The following is a 23278-nucleotide window of genomic DNA, read 5'->3' as shown; positions in this document are numbered from 1 at the left end:
GCGGAGACAGAGCTATCAGGTCCCTGCTGTTCTCTATGGGGGAATCGGATGAGAATGGACCATCTGTCCGTTCTCATCCGATCCGCTGGACGGATGGAAAATAGGGTTTCCATCGGTCCGGATTTGATGGACAGGATCGGATCGAATGTCAGCGGACATGTCTCCGCTGACATCCGATGCCCCATAGAGATGCATGGGACATCCGTTCAGATCCACCAAAAAAATGTACAGGCCGATCTGAACTGTCCGCCTGTGTGAAAGGGGCCCTACTGTCCCAGTGACAACTGTTCCATTCTTTGGAGAGATTTCATCTCACTTCCTCTTGTTTCTATGGGGAAGGAAGTAAAAGAGCACAGATGGCAAAAAAAAAACCTAATAGGATTTAATCTTTACTTATTCTAACATCTTTTGGCTTCTTCTCCCTTCATGTTTACAGTGCAGGTTTTATGCAGGTGCAGGAGTTCTTTGAGGAATAATAAGACTGTTAGTATTGTTTAATGCAGCTCCCCAAAAGGACACACCGGTATTTCATTTGTAGTGACTGCGTGTCACTCCACTGTTGGAGTCATTTGAGGTTCCACTTAGTATATTATCATTAGTCATGCTTATGTAAGATGTGCTCTACTTGTATGTGTTTTCACTTGTTTATATGAGTTCTAGTTTACTAGTTAGACAGATTTAGAAAGTTGTACCAATTACATGTCTGCTTTTCTCTTGTAGTAAACCAGCTGGGGGAGACCGCTTTCGACACTGCAAAGAGATTAAAAGCAAGCCAGTGTGAGGAGCTGGTGAGTGACGGCGTCCTGACCATATTAGTATAATGAAAATTGGTACAATCCGCATTATCCAATAGCAGCCAATCAATATTCAGCTGTCAATCTGTCCTTCTGTCTGGTCCATTGCATGGCATTACTGGACATGCTTTAAACCATTTTGTTTTGCATATTTATGTTAAATTAAGGCAGACCATTAATTTAGAATGGGCTGCCAATATACCTTAACAACCTTTTTTGTGAAACGGTGTGCGGGCTACGTTGCCTATTACTGTAGTTTTGACTTAGGGTGTCATTCTAACTGGTGCCAAGATCATTGCAAGAAAATCTATTATCTAAATATTTTGTAAGGATGTACATTTAATTGTAATTAACTTGCTAGGGGGGGGGGGGGGGGGGTACTCGTGAGGGCTTGCTCCTGAGCAGCACTGTGTGCGCCTATTGACATACACAGCGTGGCTAGGCCCCAACCCTTCTCCCTCATCACTGGATTTTTTTTGACAGCAGAAGGAGCAAATAGAATCCAGTGAGGTGCGAGAGAGAGCAGCGCCTCTTCTCTAGGGAACAGTGCTGGACTGAGATTGGGCTCTGGTAAGTATTTTGTTGGGGTGGGGGGAGCTGCCCCTAACACTGAGAATGCATGAAGGTAAAAAACCTTTAGCCTTTACAACCATTTTAAATAAACAGCATGCCTTCATCATAACTCCTAAATCCGCTGTCTTTATTGTCCTAATTTTTTTTGCACGTTTTTACCTAGTGACTCTGTATTCCTTTTGGGTCCTCTTTTTTTCTGTCTGTGAATTTCCAATATTGCCCAGGGCTGTCTTTAACGTGGGGCAAAAAGGGAAGCCGCCCAGGGCCCAGGTTTTGTTGTGGGGCCCGAAGCAGCCGCCCCTTGAGCCCGCAACAGTGTTGCCATAGATCTGACATTCTGCATGCCACAGTGACGCCGCTGCAGTCCCACCTCCTGGCTACCGCCGCCGGCATTAGTGGTTAGTTGCTAGGACTGCTCAGCATCTAGCAACTAACCAGGTGGTTAGTCCGACTCTGCCCCAGCATTCAACGGAGATTGGAACTTTCTCCTGCAGTCCTGGCTGCTGCCAAACCTGCAGGCTCCCCTTCTGCAGCTGACAGTAGTGGTCGGTTGCTAGGACCACTCAGCGTCTAGCAACCAACCACATGGTTTTTCTGAGTCCGCCCCTGCCTCCCAGTGTTCAGTGGAGGAGCACGGAAATTCTTGCTTCAGACTGGGCTGCTGTGGCTGTTGCCTGTGCCACGTGGCTTGTCTGACTCTGTCCTTCCACCCCTTTGTGTTCAGTGGAGGAGCACAGGGCTTCCTCCTCCAGACCTGGCTGCTGCCAGTGCCAGCTCAGTGAACTCAAGAAAGGTAAGAAAATGCTTTGATTTATTGTTAGACTGGGAGCAGCTCTGGGGTCCCTGATATAAGGAGGAGGGGACCCTGATAAAGGGGGGAAAAGTGCGGATCCTAATGTAAGGAGGGCCGGCTCTCTGGCGACTCTGATATAAGGAGGGGGGCCTCTCTGGGGACCCTGATGTAAGGAGGGGGGCCTCTCTGGGGACCCTGATGTAAGGAGGGGGGCCTCTCTGGGGACCCTGATGTAAGAAGGGGGCCTCTCTGGGGATTTTCATTTAATCAGTACAGTATTCGTCTAAAAAAAATTGATCAAGACTGCGTATGCTTGGAAAGGAAAGAGTACATTACATTACAATACTATACATTACATCAGTTCCGAAGTTGTATTCTGTTGTACGAGAATTTTCTTAACCTTAGTAACCTCTTCATTTTCAAAGAGACTAGCATGCAGAAAGAAAAAGGAAGATCATTTAACCTATATTATCATCATGTGTATGAGACTTGAGCAGGGCTCAGCCCAACTCAGTTTTGTTACTGGAGAGGGATGGGAAGTTTGCGCACAGCTGAGAGCTACATACAGCTTAAACATTGTGCCTTGTGGGCACACCCATTGGTTTAGAAAATAGTTAAAAGTGACAGTAGAACTTGAGATCAGCTGTAAGGAAAAACACGTAAAACCCAACCTACCCATGCAAGTACAGACATCATAAAATGCTGGTAGTTACTTTTCGCATAATTAGATCCTGAGATGTTTTTCTTGCAAAGGCAGCACAGTACAGGTAGTGCCACAGTGAATAAAGCCCCGTACACACGTCCCGAATGTCGGCCGAACGATCGGCCGTCTTTTGTCCGGTGCTGTCCTGTTGGCTGAAAACTGCAAAAGACTGCACATGAATTTTGTCGGCCAACAACAGCCGACTGCAGAAGTGATGTCATGTGATGGTTAACTTTCCGTGTGTTTTTTTTCTGTGTGTGTGAATATTTACGGCCGACAATCGCTACATGTGTACGGGGCTTAACTCAGGAGAGGGTATGAAGGTAGGTATCTTAGTGTAAGTTGCACAGAAGAGGTGGGGAGGTACATTTAATGGACAACTTCACTTAACCACTTGCCCTCCGGATGATTTACACCCCCCCACCCCCACACTCTTTCACGACCAGGTCACTTTTTGGCACTGTTACATTGACAATTGCGCAGTCCTGCAACGCTGTACATAAATTTAAATTTTGTTCCTCACAAATAGAGCTTTCTTTTGGTGGTCTTTGATCTCCATTGGGTTTTTTATTTTTTGTGCTATAAACAAAAACAGACTGACCATTTTGAAGAACAAACATTTTTTATTTTCTGCTATAAAACATATATCTAATTAAAAAATATCTAAGTTCTTTATAAATTTATCAATATGTATTCTTCTAAATACATATGTAAAACAAAATTCTAATAAGCGGACATTGATTGGTTTGCGCAAAAGTTAAAGCCTCTACAAACTATGGAATATATACTCTAAATTCAATTGATTTTTTTTTTTATACTAGTAATGGTGGCGATTAGGGACTTATAGCAGGGCTGCAATATTGTGGTGGACAATCTGACACTTTTGGCACTTTGTGGGGACCAGTGACACTAGTACAGTAATCAGTGCTAAAAATATGCACCGTCACAGTACTAATGACACTGGCTGGGAAGGAGTTAAATATCTAGGACAATCAAGGGGTTAAATGTGTGCATAGCCAGTGTTTTTGTGTACTGTGTGTGGTGCTTTACTAAGGCATGCACTGGATTTTATTCCCTGCTTTGCAGGGAAAGATAATCCATCACTTCCCCCCCCCGTCAGGACGGAGCTCTGCCTTTTTACATCGGCAGAGCTCCATCCAGCCTCTCTTCCCAACACTGGCGGACATCTATTGGCCATCACATGCTGATCGGCTTCTGCTATGACAAGTCACAGCAGAAGTGGCATGCCTGCTCTCTACTAGGCAGTGCAGAATCGAGCATATATACGTGATTCTGCACAGAACGGCAGTCCTGTAGCAGTAAATTAGGTGGTTATTACCTCTAGTTTATGTAATGTTTGGTTGCAGTGCACACACAGTGAAATAAGCTTGTCCTGTCTTTTTTGGCATAATAAGCTGATTGGGAAGCGGTCAAACATCTAGGGCGATCAAAGGGTAAATTGTGTGTCTAACCTGTGTTTATGTGTACACATTTTGGTGCTTTTACTAAGGGATGTGCCGGATTTTATTTCCCTGCAGGAAAAAAAAAAATATCCAGCACATCCCGCTGACAGGTCAGAGCTATGCCTTGTTTAGGCCCCTTTCACACTAGTGCGACTTGTCCCGCGATTTTGGACTGCATAATCGCATGACAAGTCGTTTTCCATTATTTTCAATGAGCCCCATTCATATCAGTGCGTTTTGAAGTTGCACCGACTTCTCAAAGTAGTTCCTGCACTACTTTGGCACGATTTTAATGCGTTTTGAGGTATATAGCCCTGAGCTATTGCTCAAAATCGCACCAAAATCGCGGTTAAATCGCATCGCATAAGTGTGAAAGGGGCCTTACATAGGCAGAGCTCTGTTCTGCGTTTCCCCTCACCAATCAGCGGGTGTCGGTGGACATCCATTGGCCAGCACTCGCTGATCGAATTCTGCTGTGACTTATCACAGCAGAAGCTCCTCCTACCCGAAAGTGCCGGATCACGTACTAGGTACGCCCCGTATAATGCCGTTATACGGTCAGCAGGTGGTTATAGGGACAACTGTCATTATTTGTTCTCTTACAGCTTTCCCAAGCCATGGCTGGTAAGCTGAATCCACACACCCATGTAGAGTATGACTGGAACCTGCGTCAAGAAGAAATTGATGAGAGTGACGATGATTTAGATGACAAGGTGAGATTTACAAGTTTAGGTGTCTGTCTCACATGATATGTTTTTATTTAAGCAATGATTAAGAAGCTGTGCCTGTGATGAGGAATAATACAGTCTAATCTCACAACATCAAGAAAATTGCCATCACAGAAAGAATTGTTCCCACAACTTTAAGGCTGAAGGATTAGTCCACCCAAAAATCACATTTCACTGGAAATGCTAGTTGCTTGTTTTTAATGCTAACCTTCTGAATTGAAATCGAATCTAAAAGGGGAAGTTCCGCTTTAAGCACTCCTTCCCCCCTCATATGTCACATGTCGTTTATTTTTGGAGGGGGAGCAGGTACCTGCTCCCACTTCCGCTCGGCCCACCTAGGCAGTCCGAGCTGAAGTTCCCCTCTCCCCCTCCCTTCCTGCAATCTTCTCGGACGCCTCACAGGTCTCAGAAGATTGACTGATCATTCCTGAGGCGCATCTCGACACACGCATGCACAGTGTGCACCTGCCTGTGAGGCCGCAAGCTGTCACAGCTAGGTGCCCGCAGTTGTAATGCCCACACCCACATTTCTGGACCCTACCACAGGTGAGTGTGTGCTTATTAAAAGGGAGCAGCTACACTTTTTGTAGCTGCTCACTTTTAATAAACACAAAAATGACTTGATCTCCACTTTTAATGTGTGTGTCAGTGCAAAATATAAAAAAAATACATCTTTTTAATATTTGCACATTTCCTTGGGTTTCAGTGGTTATACAGGGATAATGCCTGCACCTACAAGCATCATCCCGAGACCATTGTTTTCAGCCGGTGATTCTCTACAATGCAGGCATGATCCGAGTGGCTAATTAGCCACTCCCACTTCCTCCGCTGGCTCTCCGATCCTATCGTGGTGGCTGGGAGTGATGTGGCGATGGCTGCCTGGTACAGAGAGAGAGGAACTGACGTTCCCCTCTGTAACCCTGTTACTTCCGGTTCCGCCCCTTTACCTGGCCACCAGCGGCCAGGAAAGCATCGGTCTGATCAGCTGCATGGGGAGGGCCAGAGGAGAGATTGGGGTCTAATAGACCCCAAATATCTCCATAAAGAGGACCTGTCACGGAAACCATGCTGTCACAAGGGATGTTGTTAATTTCACAAGTTTGTTCAAAAAAAAGTGTAAAAAGAAAAAAAAATGTTTGTATAAAATAAATAATAAAAAAATAGAAACTTCCAGTTTCAACTGACAACACAATGTCTTTACTGTACTGAAATCTCAACCAGCTTTGTCAGCTTTGCCTGCTTGACCAAAGAACTCTGCCATTTCCGCCACCCCTTTCTGTCCCTCTTCGCATGCATACATTTGTTTATTTCCAAGCAAAACTATGCTGCCACCTTGGCTTACAAGAGCCTGCCTATACATTGGTGGAGGTTTACTAAAACTAGAGAGTGCAAAATCTGCAGCTCTGCATAGAAACCAAACAGCTTTCAGGTTTATTGTTAAAGCCTAATTGAACAAGCTGAAGTTAGAAGCTGATTGGCTACCATGCAGAGCTGCACCAGATTCTGAGTGCACTAGTTTTAGTAAATCTCCCCCATTGTGTCTAGGGAACATGGCACTTGAATGCCTTCATCAGTACGAACTGAGTTGCCCACAGCTGCCTCTGCAAGAATTTTGATGTCACAGAGAGTAATAAACACTGTTTATCACTACAGCAACAAGGTACAAAAAATAATGATGTTGGGGCATGATCCTAGAGGGGGAGGTTTGGGGTAAATTTTGGTTCCCACCTGGAAATACACTGTTAGGCCCCTTTCAGATGACGCAGTTCTGTGCAAGCGGACCTGCCTGCTCAGTGGGGGATCTCTCCGCTGATCCCTGCTGAACAGACAAGTGACAGGTCCGTGACTGCATGTTGGATTCCATCTAGTTGTCATCCGAACCACCAGACCGATGACGAACGTGTATCGCCAATACGTCTGTTTTTAGCAGATTTTGGATGCCCGAGGGGTGTATACATCCGTTGCCCCATAGAGAACAATGGGTGGTCTGGTCAGGTCCACCTGAAAAACGGACCGGGGGACCCGATCGGTCCGCTCATGTAAAAGGGGCCTTATACTTCAAATTGTGCCCAGGAATATGTATGCAGATCTGAAATTCACTTTACTGGCTGCATACTTTTTTCCAGGTCAGGGACTTGGAATGTATTGAAGCCAGGAACAGCCAGACAACTTGTATTTTCAGTAGGAGTTTAAAAGCGGCAGTGCTTAATATTTCCTTTATGACCTGTTTTATTTAATTCCTTTGAAGCCTAGAAAAAGATTAGATCACGGGCAGCAGTTTGATAAAGGTCTCCCTTGATCGCATAGAATTAGGGGATATCATAAGGTACCCTTTTTTAGGCTTTTTCTTTAGGTAATTGCCATATACAGTATATGAGCCAAACATGGCAATCATGAGCAGTCCAAGCCAAAACAGCCACCTCGGAAGAGGCTCTAGTGAAAGGGTTATATCTGGGCCATATCAAATATATATATATATATATATATATATATATGTGTGGCATCTATACAACCACCAGAATTGTGAAACATTCTACTTTGTAACGAATGTTGACGATACATGATCACCTTAGCTCAGTGTTTCTCAACTCCGGTCCTCAGGGCACACTAACAGGCCAGATTTTAGGTATTACATTGGGGAGATGCAGACTAGAATACTGCAATCACTGAGCAGAAAATTATATCATCTGTGATGTATTTCAGTTTTCTTGCAAACCTGGCCTGTTAGTGTGCCCTGAGGACCGGAGTTGAGAAACACTGCCTTAGCTCCATGAAATCCAGGATAACCATTGTTAAGTAATATTGTACAGACTTCAGTAATAGAATATCAACAGTGTGTTTAACTAGCTGTTCTCTTCTTCTTCTTCTTCCCAAAAGCCTAGTCCAATCAAGAAGGAGCGTTCTCCAAGGCCGCAAAGCTTTTGCCATTCATCTAGTATTTCCCCCCAAGACAAGTTGTTGCCTGGGTTTAGTACTCCACGGGATAAGCAGAGATTGTCTTACGGAGCCTTCACTAACCAGATCTTCATGTCCACCAGCACAGACTCGCCAACGTCTCCCATAACCGACGCACCACCACTCCCGCCTAGGAATGCAGGCGGAAAAGGTATCTTCAGAAATTTGTATTGATGTCTCATAAAAGGATTAATGGTAAACTTTGAACCCTGAGGAAGTTTTAGTTTTGGGCAAGTTTCATGGCCCATTTCAAAGCCAAGCCATGGGTTTTCAGTAATATAAACTACACAAATAATGTTGCAAAATGTTACCACCACTGGAGTCTCTGAAAAATGTATGATTCACTAGAGTTTGATTTTAAAGCAGCACTCCATCTTCTATTTTTGCAACTGAACTAGATGTAATTTACCCACCAAAATGTTATTCCTCACATAGCAGTTCTAAAGCCAAATTGTCAAAAATTACCCTGCAGGGCTCATTGGTAAAGTGGAACTTTACCCAGAACAACTTGATAAAAAAATTTCTTTAGCAAGGAACATACATTCCAAATTAATAATTATGCTACCAAAATTAGTGTGTGCTGTAAATTGCCTCCAGTATTGCTCCAGGTTTCTTCTTGCCAAAGGCTGCCATTATGCTGTTGCCCAGAGTCCCACAGCAGCAGTAAATCTTTAACAGAAGAATAAGGACTAAAGGTCCAAAAGAAGGTCACACAATATATAGTATAAATAACCACGGCTTTATTGAACAATAAGTTAAAATGTAATCAAAAACCTCCACCAAACCAATGATTAAAAATAACAACGTTGTCACTTACAGGCCTAGCAGCGCATACACACAAGCATGCTCCCAGCAATAGCAGATCTGACTGCAATTCAGTTAGGGCTAAACTGTAAGGAATGTTGGGACAAATCCCAAATATAAAACAATAATAAAGATGTAAATCATATGTAGTTGATTCCCTCAGTTTGCTCCAAACCTCAGTAAAGGGCATTATTAATTGAAAACTTCCTCAGAGATTTGATCACTATCGTGATGTATGACCAGGCTTTATAAACTTGTGTTACTCTCATAGACATCGAAAGATTAAAGTGTTTGATAGCTCAGTTCTCAGCCTTAGAGACAGCGGGGGACAGATGCAGCATCACATCTATGCAGCATCCACCTAGGCAAGTATGATTTTTTTTTTTTTTTTTTTTAAATGCCATGCTACTTTTTTATTATTACTTTAAATACAAATTTTGTTTAGGGGTGCAGGGATAAGCTGTGTTACTTACCCTTTCCCTCAGTACAATAGGCTCTAGCACTGTTTATCTGCCACTTCGGGTCACTTGGCGTCGTCACTTACAGTGCAGGGTTATCAACCCTGCATTGTACATGGAGAAAGTGATCATGTGATTTCTGCTGAGTGCACCTTAAAGAAGCGGCAGTGCTGGACCAGTTACATTGGAAGACTTGTGGAGCCAGGAATATGGTAGGAATTATACTTTATCCCCACATCCCTAGTTTAAATGAACATTTAACCCTTGCAGTGGTGGAATGGGGGGTGGGGCTCTGCAAGGGTAGATTTTGTATGACTCCTGGAGTTTAGCTCTAGTGGGTTCACACATGCTGCGGCCGGGGTTAACAGCAGGGGTCTGGCGAGTCCCTGTTCGACAGTTCAGGTGCGAATCAGGTCTGAATTTTTGCCTGAATTGGAAACCAAAGACGCACAGGACTCTTTCTAAATGCTGACCACAGCTGCCCCAGAGCTGTGGGAACCGGCTCTCCTGTCATGCGAATTGGATGTGGGGAAATCCGCATCCAATTCTCATATGGACCCTCCCCAGGCTATAATTAGACAATTAAGAACAAAAGCAGCGAATTGGTGAGGTCATCCCTCTGTTCTCCCATCCTGTAATCGTTAAAGCGGAGTTCCAGCCTAACCGCACACTCACCTGTCCCACGGTCCAGCGATGCGCCGTCTTCTCCCTCTCTGTTCTGCGGCGCCGGCATCACTGATGTGGGCACCCGGCTGTGACAGTTTGCGGCTTCACAGCCGGGTACGCACTGCGCATGCGCGAGTTGCGCTATGCGTCGTGATTGGCCGGCAATCTTCTGGGACCTCTGACATGTCCCAGAAGATTGCAGGGAGGGAGGGAGGAGAACTTCCGCTAGGAGCGCCGCGGCAGTGGGAGCGGGTACCTGTCAAAACTAGGTACCCGCTCCCCCCCCCCAAAAAAAATGACATGCCAAATGTGGCATGTCAGGGGGTTAGGACTATTTAAAGAGGAAGTTACACTTTTGGGTGGAACTCCGCTTTAACTATGCAACATTGTAGCTCTGATTGGCTCTACCTGCTGCCCCTCCTTCTTTTAGTCTAAGTGCTTTTGTGCAGGGAATTGCAGAAGGCTGATATCAACACAGATTCAGATACTTATGCTATATATATATATATATATATATATATATATATATATATACACATACATACATGCATTTAAATGAATACTTAATTTGGATTAAACTTTTTGACGTTGCAGAATCGGGGACTTAAGGATGAAGCCGTCATTCTAGTTGATTAAAGAGGTTGTCCAGGAGTTAAAACTTTTCCATTTGTTTACAGAGGAAGACTGTTCATTAATTTAGGGAGGCCATAGTCATCCATTCACTATAGAGCGGCAGTTCTTGAGGCATTTCCCTTTCCTTGAATGACTACGAAAACATACAGACTGCAGTCTTTCTTCCCAATTAAACCAACAGATAAATATGTTGCAGTGTTACTTTTCTCCAACGAAAAATTGATTCTCAAATTAGTTTATCGTCTCCAGGAGTAATTGCAATAAAAACAAATCATCGGGATCTCACTGGTAAGATTAATACTGTACCAGCATATTAGGAGTACAGACTCCCCTAAAATGAGGGGTGGGGCTCCTCCCTATTTCACACGAACATTTCACCAGCAGCAGGAGAAAATGTATAGGAAAAGCCTATAAGTAGTTCAAAATTGTGAAAAGGGAATAGAGCAACCAGCAGTCTTTCCTTGAAAAACGTTATTATTCAGAAAAATTAGAAAATTATACACAGTTGATAGGAAATAGACAATAGTTAAAAGACTGACAACGCTGCCATACTTGGGACTCCTTCAGACCCCATATACTCTGCCCTTTACCATTGAGCGGTTATCGTGACCTTTGATTTATGTGGTATTACAGTGTGTTGACCTAGATGTGGTTATATACAACGGGGCATGTGTTTTATGTAGGACAACGTAGTCAGTCTTTTAGCTATTGTCTATTGCCTATCAACTGAGTATAATTTTCAAATTTTTCTGTTTAACAAAGTTTTTCAAGAAGAGACCGCTGGTTGCTCTATTCCCTTTTCACAATTTTGAACTACTTATAGGCTTTTCCTATACATTTTCTCCTGCTATCTTCTACAGGAGACCTGTGTATAGTCTGAGCCGCTACCCAAAATCAGCATCTCTGATTGTTGTTGGGGAGGTGTGTGCATACATATGTACTTAAGTAGAGAAAGGCAACCGCACTCCAGTTTGAAGGTGTGAAGTAATAAAATTCATTTATTGAAAATCCAAACGATAAAAACGATCCATAGTGACAATCAGAGACAGGGGACAAAACACAGTTGACGCGTTTCACGAAATTACATTCGCTTAGTCATATTACCAGCACCCTGCTTGTTCGTTAGGACAACCTTTCACCTGAGCGGTTTTTCCTCTTTTCCTGTGTTTGTGCATACATAAGTATTCTGTTCTAAATGTCTGTTCAGTATTCAGGTCCCTATTGAACCGCCCAAGGTTCGATGCGGATGAAGTGTGGACAGATTTATTTTACCCAAGTTGATTCATTGATCAACTTGGGTACAACCAGCATGTCAGATTTCTAAAATGCGATTATTGCTAGCAGCTATAGCCGCTAGCAATAATCACTGTGTTCTCCCAGCGGCAGGAACGGCTCCCCGCACCACCCCCCCTCCAGGAGAACACAAAAGCTCCTCGAGAGGGATTAGCTCCTCGAGACTGACTGTCTGTGTTAATGGGGGAGTTGAGCGATTCTCTTTCCTGTAACCCATGGTTGCAGAAAAGAAAACTGCATCATCTATGGCTTGCTTCAGTCTAACCATGGGATCACAGGAAAGCTTGGGACCCCAAATTTTTGAGAAGAAGTTCCAGCACTTTGCAGTAGTGCATTTTTGCATATTGAAGATCCTCAGCTTTCTAAGGACCCCGTAGTGAGGCCCATTGACATTATCTCATCTAGGCAAGCACACAAGATGTTAGGGTGTATGGTGGGTATTCTACCCCATTGCACATAGGGGGGGCTGCAATATAAGCAAACCTTGCATTTTTCATATATTGCTTTAAAGGCTCGCATATATGCAGCACCCATTAACTGTTTGCATTGGGACACAAATTGCTGTGTCTGACCTGCTTTGCCAACAATTCAGACGTATCTTAATTGGGCGTGGGGTATGCAAATAAATGCAAAGCAAGTCATAGACAACCTCAGAACTGTCATCTACACTGAACTGTTTAGGTAAATAGGAACCTTCTGACCTGCAATTCGCTTTATACGCAGGAAAACACGGCCTGTGTGCACAAGCCCTAAATCGGTCTTTCTGTATGTGGTAGACAGCGAGGAGCCTTCAGTGGGTGTGTTTAATAATTGATCACGTTGGGATGGTTCTCTCCAAGGTTGTAAGTGATGTTTGAAATCAACCTTAAAGGGCTTGGGGATGTAATGAACACTCATTCATGTATGGAAATAGTTTAACTTTTGCCTTTGTGAACCTCTTTAAAAAGAAACAAACAAGAACCTTGAAAAGCGTTCTCCAATGTATTTTTTTATGAAGGTGCCAAGGTTAATGGCATAAGAGTAATACTGCTAAATATTTAGCCTCAGAGGCTTGCTGACCTGGCAGATGAACTGAATGTTGGTAGGTGTGTATATAGGCCCTGGTGTGCTACTCAATCATCATAAGTAAGATGTTTTGTATACTTTTCCAGTTACATCTGGTCCTACTTCAACCCTCCCTTTAAGCACCCAATCCCCTAGTGGCAGCTCCACATTATCCAAGAAGAAAGCACCTCCCCCACCCCCTGGACACAAACGAACGCTCTCCGATCCACCTAGCCCTCTACCTCATAGTAAGGGCTCAGTCCCATGGGGTGAGTTGTCACATTTTAATTGGCGGGGCTTTGTGTCTCTGATCTCCGCTTTACTCCTACTTCCTGTATGCAGCACACACCTGTCCCTTTACTTTCCTTTATTTACCTTCCTGTTCCTATGCAGCTATTGCTTCAAGGGTTATACTTGACGGCTGTGTGAATGCTTTAGGCATATGAACTGCATATTTTTTAAAAAATTGACACCCAGGGCCACTCTATACGAAAAAATTATTTTAAATAATTCAAATGAAGCTGATATTGCTAACAATGGGCAGAAAGGAAATGCAGACAGTGAAAATTGTAACATTTTCCCACATTGGTAATCAGTGTAGCACCCCTATCTTGGTGATTAGTGGGACAGTTGCCCTGTTGGAGTATCCCCTCATATTGGTAGCAAGTACAGAAAGCTGGTATTGGTTGTCTTTGGGAGAAGGGTCACCTTTTACTGATCAGTGAGAGAAAGACCCCATTACAGTGACGGTATGTGGGAAAAATGCCCCCCTTACTGGAAAATTTCATTGGTGTCAGTGGTAGCTTATCTGAGAGTCAGAAATTTCTCAGGAAACCCCTAGCAACCTTTAGAGGAACCCCTAGTGCTCCACAGAACCCTGATTGAGAAAGACTGGACTAGCAGGTAGTAATAACATTTGCAAATAAAATAAATTGTAAATGTGAAATATACCTTGTTTGATTTTGGCTGCCATGTTAACAATCACATAGAGTAGAACCGAATATGACAAGGACAATTTAAAAATGTTCAAATTTCTTCCTTTAAAATATAATAAATCCCCTCCATCTGGTTATTTTTTATTTGGATTAAATTGCTGCTGTTAATTTTTTTTCAATGCATATTGTCCTTGAATTCACAAAGGTACTGCAGTTTGGATGAGTAGCAGACTGCATTTTAACTAAACTACTCCCAAACATTTACAAGAAATTGAGTGCACCCCTTTAACAAGAAAAACTTACAACAAATCCTAGCGTTTATCTTTCAGAATACTATCCCTTTAAATGTGACTCCATACTACAAATGCCCCTTCGGTGGCAATAGAAAACTGCTGGCATTGCTTGTGAACCTTTTTTATTTTCCCCTGCACTTTTCAGTCTTTTATTTCCTTTACTTTAGGGGTTTCTTTGTGTTCCCTTATTATTTTTCCTTTTGATAATAATTTTAATTACATTCTGTTAACTGTCATTAGTTGTGTACATTTTCTCACCAGGTAATGACACAGGCTCTACCCCGCTGGATAAACCCATTAACAAGTTTGAAAGGCTTTCCCACTCTGCCAGGTATGTGACAGGACCACCAGAGGGGGATATGAACTGAAATTATCTTTCCATTTTATTAGAAGAAAAATGTTTAATGCTAATTTCACACTTGTGAATGTGCCCAACACTGATTGACCCACACTGGTTTTTTTTCCCCTAAAAACATGGTATGCTTACCTGAGGCTCCTCTTCATGGGTCCCTCGCTGGCACTTTTGGCTCCTCCGTCTTCCTCTTTGTGTCCCCCCCATAGTCAGCTGTGTACTATGGGGCAAACATGAGGGTGTGCTCCCAAGCCCTGCTTTGTGCGTTTATAAACACGCACAGCTCGGCCTCAAATTGCACCCCCCCCCTGGTCTTTATTGACAGCCCCTACGGCTGCCTCTGTGTCCTGTGAGAGCAGGGAGAGAGACCATCGCTTCAGCAGATGGGGGGACAATAAAACTACTGGGATATTTTTTATCTTAATGCCGGTAATGCATTAAAATCAAAAATGTCTTGCATTCATAGCCACTTTATTTTTTTTTTTTTTTAAAGCCCGTGGTGTGTGAAACACACTCAAAAGACTTAACACCCGGTGCATAAAAAAGTGCAAGTCCTCCGAAGAGGAAGGGCCCTGACCCTGATCCCCCGGGGCGCGAAGCTCCTGACAGGGACTGAGGTACTCACTTAGGTCCACCCAGCCGAAGCCAGGCAGACCCCATTCTTCAGGGGGACTGCCGAAACAGCCCACCCCGAGTACTAGGTAGGGCTCCCCCGAAGGGAGACCCCATGGGAGAGGGCGAACTAAGCCAAAAGGCCATATCCACCCCCTCCCAAGACTTTCAGGGCAGGCCCGAGGACCTACGCCATCCAAGTCGTGCAAGTGCTCAACCAAAAGGGACAAACGTGACACACAACAAAGAAAAAACAGAGTGGGGAAAAGGGAAGTGGAGAAGTGCAGGGTAGTGCCAAAGTGCAAAAACCTTGGCAGGCCCCCCGGCCAGGAATAAAAAATTCCTCTGGTGTTGGCCAAAAGGCCCACCCCAAGAGGCAGGTGCTTGAAAAAGTGTGATGGTGCAGTGACCAAGGTGCCACAAAAACTCAGGTGAGCTGCCCCTCACCAGTGAAATTGAGGCACCCCTGGGCTGCCACCCCAGGGGCACGTACACCACGGGCTTTTTCGGTCTCAGCCCCTCATGCATTCATAACCACTTTATATAGTACCTGGTGATCCTGGAATGAAGGTTATTGCGTAGGAACTATTTGGTGTTGGGTGACAACGTTCGGTTCCCATCTCCTAATTGTGCTGCTGATGGAGACTGCAAGTGGCCATTTCAGCACAAATTTCACAGGCATAGTGCACTGTTGTCACTATCAGGAAAACCTCTCTGAAAAATGCCATGTAGACATCACTGGAGTGAATGTAGACAGAAAGTAGCTGCAACACTGAGATTTAACAAAAAATGAATAAGGGTGAAAACAAGTATTTTATTAAAACAAGAATTGGCAGTTATTTGCTAAACAGTGTGTTAGCAAATTAGATGCCAGTCATTTAGGGTTTGCTTAAACATTTTACGTTTTTACTGTGTATAATTTGTAATCTGTGTACATGGGAATAGCCAGGCTTACTCATGACATATCAAGACTGTGCTTTCTGCTTAACCGTAATGCACAGCGTATGTACTTTGCTGTTCCTCTCTCTAGGCAAGTCCTATGGGTCAGGTCTGACCTGTCTGAAGATTGTAGATCTCTAGAATCTGAATGGTGACTATAGGCAGATAAGGGAAGGAAAACTCCCAGTTTCAAGCATTGCTATAGCCTGCAGCACCGATTGAGCTGGGAAAATCCGTCAGGGCAGTTGTACCGAAGTCGATTGGTAGATTGACTTTTGCACAACTTCCCTGCCCATACATGGATCGAAATTTGTCTGGTCCCTGCTGAATCTGCAAAATTTCAACCCATGTATTGCAAGCTTAAGTCCCAACTATTTTAAAAATGTTCCCTCTACCTCCTCCTACCCATCTTCAACTTACCTATTTTTATTTTGGTCCAGTCAAAAAATTCAGCTAAGGGAGCGCTCGACAACAGCAGGGAATTGCAGGAACTATGATGTCACCCATAGGCTGCGATGGCCTAGCTATTGTTGGCGCTCCCTCCTCTCCCCTGCATCAGTCGCTTACTGACACAGTGGAGCCAGTGCTGCTGCATTACATTACTGAAATGCAGCGGATTAAAAAGAGGTAAGCACACACATCTTTTTTTTTTATACAGGATAGGTAGAAGATGGGGGGAGAGAACATGTAAAAAAAAAAGTTAGACTGAAGCCGGCCATAGGCTGTTCAAATCTCAACTGATTCAGCAGGGACCAGCCAAGATTCGAACCATGTATGGGCAGGTTGATTGCACCAAAGTTGATCGATCAACGTGGGTACCTTCTGTCAGATTTTTTATGTGATTATATCCAGCGACTAAAGCTGCTGCTACCAATGATCACTGTGTTCACCTGGCAGGGAACACAATATCGCCCTGCGAAGGATTCCCCCATCAACTTTGACTGTGCTGATGGAGGAATCGAGCAATTTTTTTTATTTATTACAGGTACTTATACAGCACCATTAACTTATGCAGCGATATATATATATTGTACATTTACATCAGTCCCCGGCCTCGAGCTTACAATCTAAGGTTTCTAACTCCCATTTATACACATACTAGGGCCAATTGAGATAGCAGCCAATTACCTACGAGCATGTCTTTGTGTGGGAGGAAACCCCCATGCAGGCACAGAAAGAAAATGCAAACTCCAGGCCGGTAGTGCTGTAGTTGGGATTCGAACCAACGACCCTAGTGCTGCTAGGCGAAAGTGCTAACCCCTTAGCCACTGTGTTTAGATAATCGCACTGTCTGTGGCCAGCTTTGGGCTTTTCTGCCAGAGACAGGTTAAATCTTAGCCCACTCAGCAGGAACCATCTGAGATTACAACCATGTCTAGGCAGGCTGATTGTACCCAAGGTAAACACTCGCTCAACATAGGTACAACCAGCATTTTGGATTTTACATGTGATTATCTCTAGCGGCTGTTATAACCGCTATCAATAATCACTGACTGTGTTCTCCCAGTTATAAGAAATCCCTTGGAAACAAGGACCACACACTGACATCACTGGATATAAAAGAGACTTCCTTCCTGTCACTCATATATGCTGCCAAATTTAAGTCTGCCCTGCTCTGATGTGCTATACTCTTATGGAGTTATTCGTAGAGACACACTTCAAATGGTATATTTAACAGACCAATAGGAAGCAAAAAAGAGAAGATCGTTGTTAGGGTTTACATACACTTTAACACCTAATTCCAGCCAAAACCTTTATTTTGTTTTTGATAGAAGTGGAAAAGAGACATGAGGACACACAGAAGTCCCTCTAGTCTTTATTGCTGTCCTCACTGGGGGGGGGGGGGATTTCCTGCATTCCTTTTCCCTGTGACACCAAAGCAAGAAATGAGAAGCTGGAGGTCATGAAGCCACAGAAACCAATACATTTCTGACCGGTCTTTTAGACCATTCCCATGTTTTGTGTACTTTTTGTTGTCTCTGTTCCTATCAGAGCCATATCCCATCACTTCTTGTCTTTGTGACACCCAGTCACCATAACAGAAAGTGAGGATAAGTTTCCCTAACTGACACACAAACAGCTATAAAAAATAACAGAGGTTCTAAATCTTGATCTCTCTGTACAAAATGGTTTGGATATGTTTTCAGAAAAAATATGTGCTAATATTTTGTTTCCTAATTTTCTTTAATTTTCTTTTTTTAGTACGGGACCATCAAAGACTGCACTAGGGCCCAGAGTTCTGCCAAAACTACCTCAAAAAGGTGAGCTGTAGTCATCGTGTATAAATATGATGTACCTGATCACATCTGCCACTACCATATCTTTCTTACCTTTTCCACGCCATGTGGACTCCCGACCATACCATCTATATGAGCTTGTAGGACATCCCATTCCTTAATCTGCGTGTATTAATATGGAGTTGAACCTACGTTTGCAGCTATAACACCCGACGATCTAGGAAGGCCTTCCACAAAAAAATTGGAGTGTGTCTGTGGGAACGTGTGCTAAAATGCCAAAGAGCAAATGTGAGATCAGGTACTGATGTTGCACTTGGCTCGCAATCAGTGTTCCGATTCATCTTAAAGGTGTTCTGTAGGGCTGAGGTCAGGCCAGTCAAGTCCTCTCCACTTTTTCTTAAGAGATGTATGGAATTTTTTCCAGGAGGATGCAGGATGCAGCACTGATCTGATGCTGCATCTCTCCCCTGCCGGCTCTATCACTGAGAACTGAGCCATCAAACACAGCCGATCGCTCGGTTCTCAGAGCTCCTTGAGCAAAGGGCTGCTGACTGTTATTCACCACAGCTCGCTGAAAGGCTGAGCCGGATGCCGGTCCAGGGTTGAGGGTGGATCGCAACTCTTAATTGTCGTGATTTTGCCTGAGCCTGGACTGGCTCTGTGACGTCAGCAGACAGCGGACTTCAGCCCGCTGTCCTGAAAATGGCCCACAGGAATGCAGAATAAACTGCACTCCTCTGATCTATAGGAGAAGTACAGCCAAACAAGTTTTGGCTGTACTTCTCTTTTAAACTATGGGTTGTAGATTTAAATTGGGTCCTGGACATATTGGGGATTAGTCGCCACTTAACTTTTAGCCCTAGCAAGGAATCAACAGATCAATGACAGAAATCAGCAGATCTATGGTTAACATCACGGACACATATGGGGAGCTAGATAGCTTACGGAGAGGGAGGCATGAAGGCAATTACCCAGGCAGGATTGTGAGGTGAAGAGACCCTGTGCTAGTTTAAAATGTCTACTACTAAAAGAAGAGAAATCAAAGGTTTACAGAAATGAAGAATGTGCTCAATGTGTGGAGGTTCTTAGCAGTGAAAGCCATAAATGTAACCTCTTGGCGCCGACAGCACACAAATATGTGGCCTCTCAGTGGGTGGGCCATGATGCCGAGCAGCCTCATATTTGCATGCAATATTGCAAAAACAGGTGGACCGAGAGTGCGGGCCCTGGCACATTTACTGGCAGATCCTGTAACAGTCAATGGTGGTCACATGACCATAAACCCCGTCCCGCCTTCTGCCATCTTAAACCCCTTAAAGGGCCGGGAGGTGCCGGCGCCAAGGGGTTATCAAGTTAAAAAGGTTTTTTATTAAACGAAACCCCTTCAGCATGTCAGTACATCCAACATCCGTTTTTTTTTTTTATCATGGTAGGAAGTCATTTGAGGCCAAATGAGCTTGTATGAGGCACAACGAGCTTATAAAACAGTAGTTGTGGGTATCTAGCTAGTTTAGGCAATGTAGTTTCACATGCAGTCCTATACCTTCTATTATATATTATAAATACAGAAGCTGCATTAAAGTGACTTTAAACCCAAAACCAAAAATTTAATATATCGCTTACCAATTATTAAATGTGGTGGCTGCATTGGATTTCCTATGTTAAGCTTTTTTCCCCCTCTGCTTTCACCTGATGATCTGGCCAGTAACACACCTCCTGTATTAGAGTGCCCCCACTCTGGATGAAGGAGAACAGGGGGCACTTTTGGACAGTAGCATTCTCAGTCTGGGGGGAGGGGAGTGTTTAGATATACTAGCAGATTTAGATGCACTAACAAATCAAAGCCAAACTCCAGCTCACACTTTGTAATCAGTTACAGTAAACATTCTTTTGGGGAAAAAGGTTTTACCTAAATTAATAAAAGTGATCATTGTAAGCACCCTGTCAGTAGTAAATGGTTTGTGTCATCTCTCCAACTGCTACATCTGCAGGACAGCTTGTTCTGTGGTAATACATTAGACTTACTGGCAGGATCACCAGGTGAAAATAAAGGAAAGAAAGCTTAAAAAATAAAACCAATATAGCCACCACATCTAAGAATGGGTAAGCTGTAATATAATAAATGTTTGCTTTTGGGTTTAAGGCCTCTTTCACACGGCCGCTCCGATTTTTTTTCTTCCGCTCCGGCACTTTTTTTTTTTTTTTCAAGGACACGGATGACACTTGTGTCATCCGCTCCGTATGTCCGCATATCATCCCATCCGTTTGCGGATGATATACGGATATAATGTATGTCTATGGGGATTGCGGATGACACCGCTGACATCCGATTTTGCATCCGTTCCGTTTTTTAAACGGAAGAAAAATAGGGTTCTGTTCCGTTCCAAAAACCGGAACAGAACTGAAAGGACGCAAATCAGATGTCATCCGCAATCCCATTGACATGCATTATGTTCGTATATCACTCGCAAATGGATGGGGTGATATACGGACATACGGAGTGGCCGTGTGAAAGAGGCCTAATACTGTTTTAATCTTTATTTGTGTGTTTGTTTTATTATATCATCATTATTTGCCTTTGTATGGCTTTGCTAGCATGTTGGTAAGAATTATCTTCTTAGGTCATCAGATTAAAAGATTTAGGGATCCCTGCTCTACACCAAACTTACCAAACCATGTCTTTATGGATATGACTCTGTGCCAGGGGGTATAGTCATACTGGGACAGAAAGGGGACTTCTACAAACTGATGTCATAGGACTGTGTGCGCACAATTGTCTAAAATTTATTTTATGATGTAGCATTAAAAGTACCCTTCAGTGGAAACACGTTAAAATGGTTGTAAAGGCTCAAGGTTTTTTTTTTTTTTACCTTTCCTGCATTCTATGAGTGAAGGTAAAAACCTCCTCTGTGCAGCAGCCCCCTTAATACTTGCCTGAGCCCCATCTCAATGCAGCGATGTGCACAAGTGCCTCAGCTCTCTGGGGTCTCCAAGAAAACAGGTGTATAGTTGCTACAACCTTCCCACATAAAAGCTCCGCCCAGTGATCAGACCTCGAGGTTGATGACACCTCCAGCGTACTAGAATAAGGAAAGGGATGGTTGGCCCTCAGGATGACATTCAAAAAAATAGTATTTGGATATTCAGTAAACATGTACAATGCTGTAAAACAGCGTACGTGTTTTGGACGTTACTTATGGCTCATGACTAAGGACTAATGTCTGAAACGTGTAGGCTGTTTTTACACCATTGTACATGTTCACTGAATAAAGAATGCCGACCATCCCTTCCCTTTCCTTACTCTACTACTATTATTTGGATGTCATCCTGAATACCTTTCTTTTCTCTAGTGACTCTGCCTCCTCATTGGGTGAGACATTTGCTCCTGCTTTGTCAATCACAGCCACGGAGCCAATCGGGAGAGAGAGGGGCGGGGACGAGCCACAGCTCTATGTGTGAATGGACATGTAGAGCCTCAGCCTGGAAGAGAGCCTGTAAGGGTGTCCCCATTGCAAGCTGCTTGCTCTGGAGGCAAGAGGGAGTGGCCAGGTTTGTGTGATTCTCAGGTGTCCACATAGTGCGTATTATGCTATCTCTTTATATTAGTAGTAATATTGACTAGGACATATCTGTCCATATAGGATTTAAAGCTTGCAAATTCCATACACAATAAATATGAACCTTCTCTGTAACTGCTGCAATCGTAATGATATTTTAAATGATATAGACTGATAATTGTGTCCCTTGACTCTCTTTCAAGTGGCACTTAGAAAGATTGATACCACTCATCATCTCTCGATGGACAAATACAACCAGCAGCCAGACATCTTCCAGAAATCTCCACAGCCAGTAGACCTGCCACAGAAACCACAGCTCGCAGATCTTCCTCCAAAACCACAGCCTTCAGAATTCACGCAGAAGCCACACATGGGAGACCTACCACCAAAGCCAGGAGAATTGCCTCCTAAGCCTCAACTGGGAGACCTGCCACCAAAACCACAGCTGGGAGACCTGCCTCCAAAGCCACAACTCAAAGATCTTCCACCCAAACCCAACCTAGGAGACCTGCCGCCCAAGACACCCATAGTAGAGGCATCTCCTAAGCCTCATACACCAGAGACGAACCAAAATTCTCAGCCACCGGAGGTGGTACAAAACTCCCAGCCAGCAGATCACGCACCTGTTCAGAAGCAGGCTTCCGAAGCTTCCAGCGACGGTCCGCCACCTCTTCCAGAAACGCCAGTGCCACTTCCTCGCAAAATCAATACGGTGAGTTTTCCCTGACATTTACGGCGTTTTCTGGGTTGGTTTTTCTTCTTTTACACATTTCTTGCCAAGCATGATGTCCCCATTTTCACAACAATTGCAAGTTTAACTACTTCGGAAAACATTTACTCCCCTTCATGACTGTGCCATTGTTTGTGATATGGCACTGCGTTACTTTAACTGACAATTGTGTGGTCGTGCGATGCTGTACCCAAATAAAATTTGGCATTTTTTCCCACTAATAGAGCTTTCTTTCGGTGGTCTTTGATCACCACTGCTTTTTTTTTGTGCTATAAACAAAAAAACACTGACAATTTTGCAAAAAATATATATATATTTTTCTTTCTGCTATATAACACATCCAATTACATTTTTTTTTTTCAAAATCACATTTCTTTATAAATTTAGGCCAATATGTGTTCTCCTACATGTTTTTGGTTAAAAAAATAAATCACATAAAGTGTATATTGATTGGTTTGTGTAAAAGTTATAGCATCTATAAACTATGGTGTATGCTATATATACTGGAATTCTTTTTTTTTTATTTTTATACCAGTAATGGTGGTGATCAGCGACTTTTATAGCGGGACTGCAATATTGCGGACAATCTGACACCTTTGACGCTTTGTGGGGACCAGTGACACTAATACAATGATCCGTGCTAAAAATATGCCCTGTCACTGTACTAATGACACTGGCTGGGAAGAGGTTAAACAGGACAATCAAAGGGTTAAATG

The 23278-nt window shown here is 43.6% G+C and overlaps 1 protein-coding gene across 1 annotated transcript in view; it reads left to right on the top strand.

Annotated features, from left to right (window-relative positions):
* Positions 1-23278, top strand: part of ASAP1 (ArfGAP with SH3 domain, ankyrin repeat and PH domain 1) — a 488930-nt gene that overhangs the window by 451072 nt on the left and 14580 nt on the right. Inside the window, exons 22-28 of the mRNA XM_082257784.1 lie at positions 721-788; positions 4932-5039; positions 7932-8160; positions 13015-13176; positions 14397-14466; positions 18241-18299; positions 22036-22544. Coding sequence (XP_082113910.1) covers positions 721-788; positions 4932-5039; positions 7932-8160; positions 13015-13176; positions 14397-14466; positions 18241-18299; positions 22036-22544 — 1205 coding nt within the window. The remainder of the gene's footprint in view (positions 1-720; positions 789-4931; positions 5040-7931; positions 8161-13014; positions 13177-14396; positions 14467-18240; positions 18300-22035; positions 22545-23278) is intronic.

This window comes from Pelophylax lessonae, assembly GCF_965119305.1.
Source record: "Pelophylax lessonae genome assembly, chromosome: 5".
NCBI lineage: Eukaryota > Metazoa > Chordata > Amphibia > Anura > Ranidae > Pelophylax > Pelophylax lessonae.
Note: the sequence above shows the minus strand (reverse complement) of the source record. Positions and strands in the feature narration are given on the sequence as shown.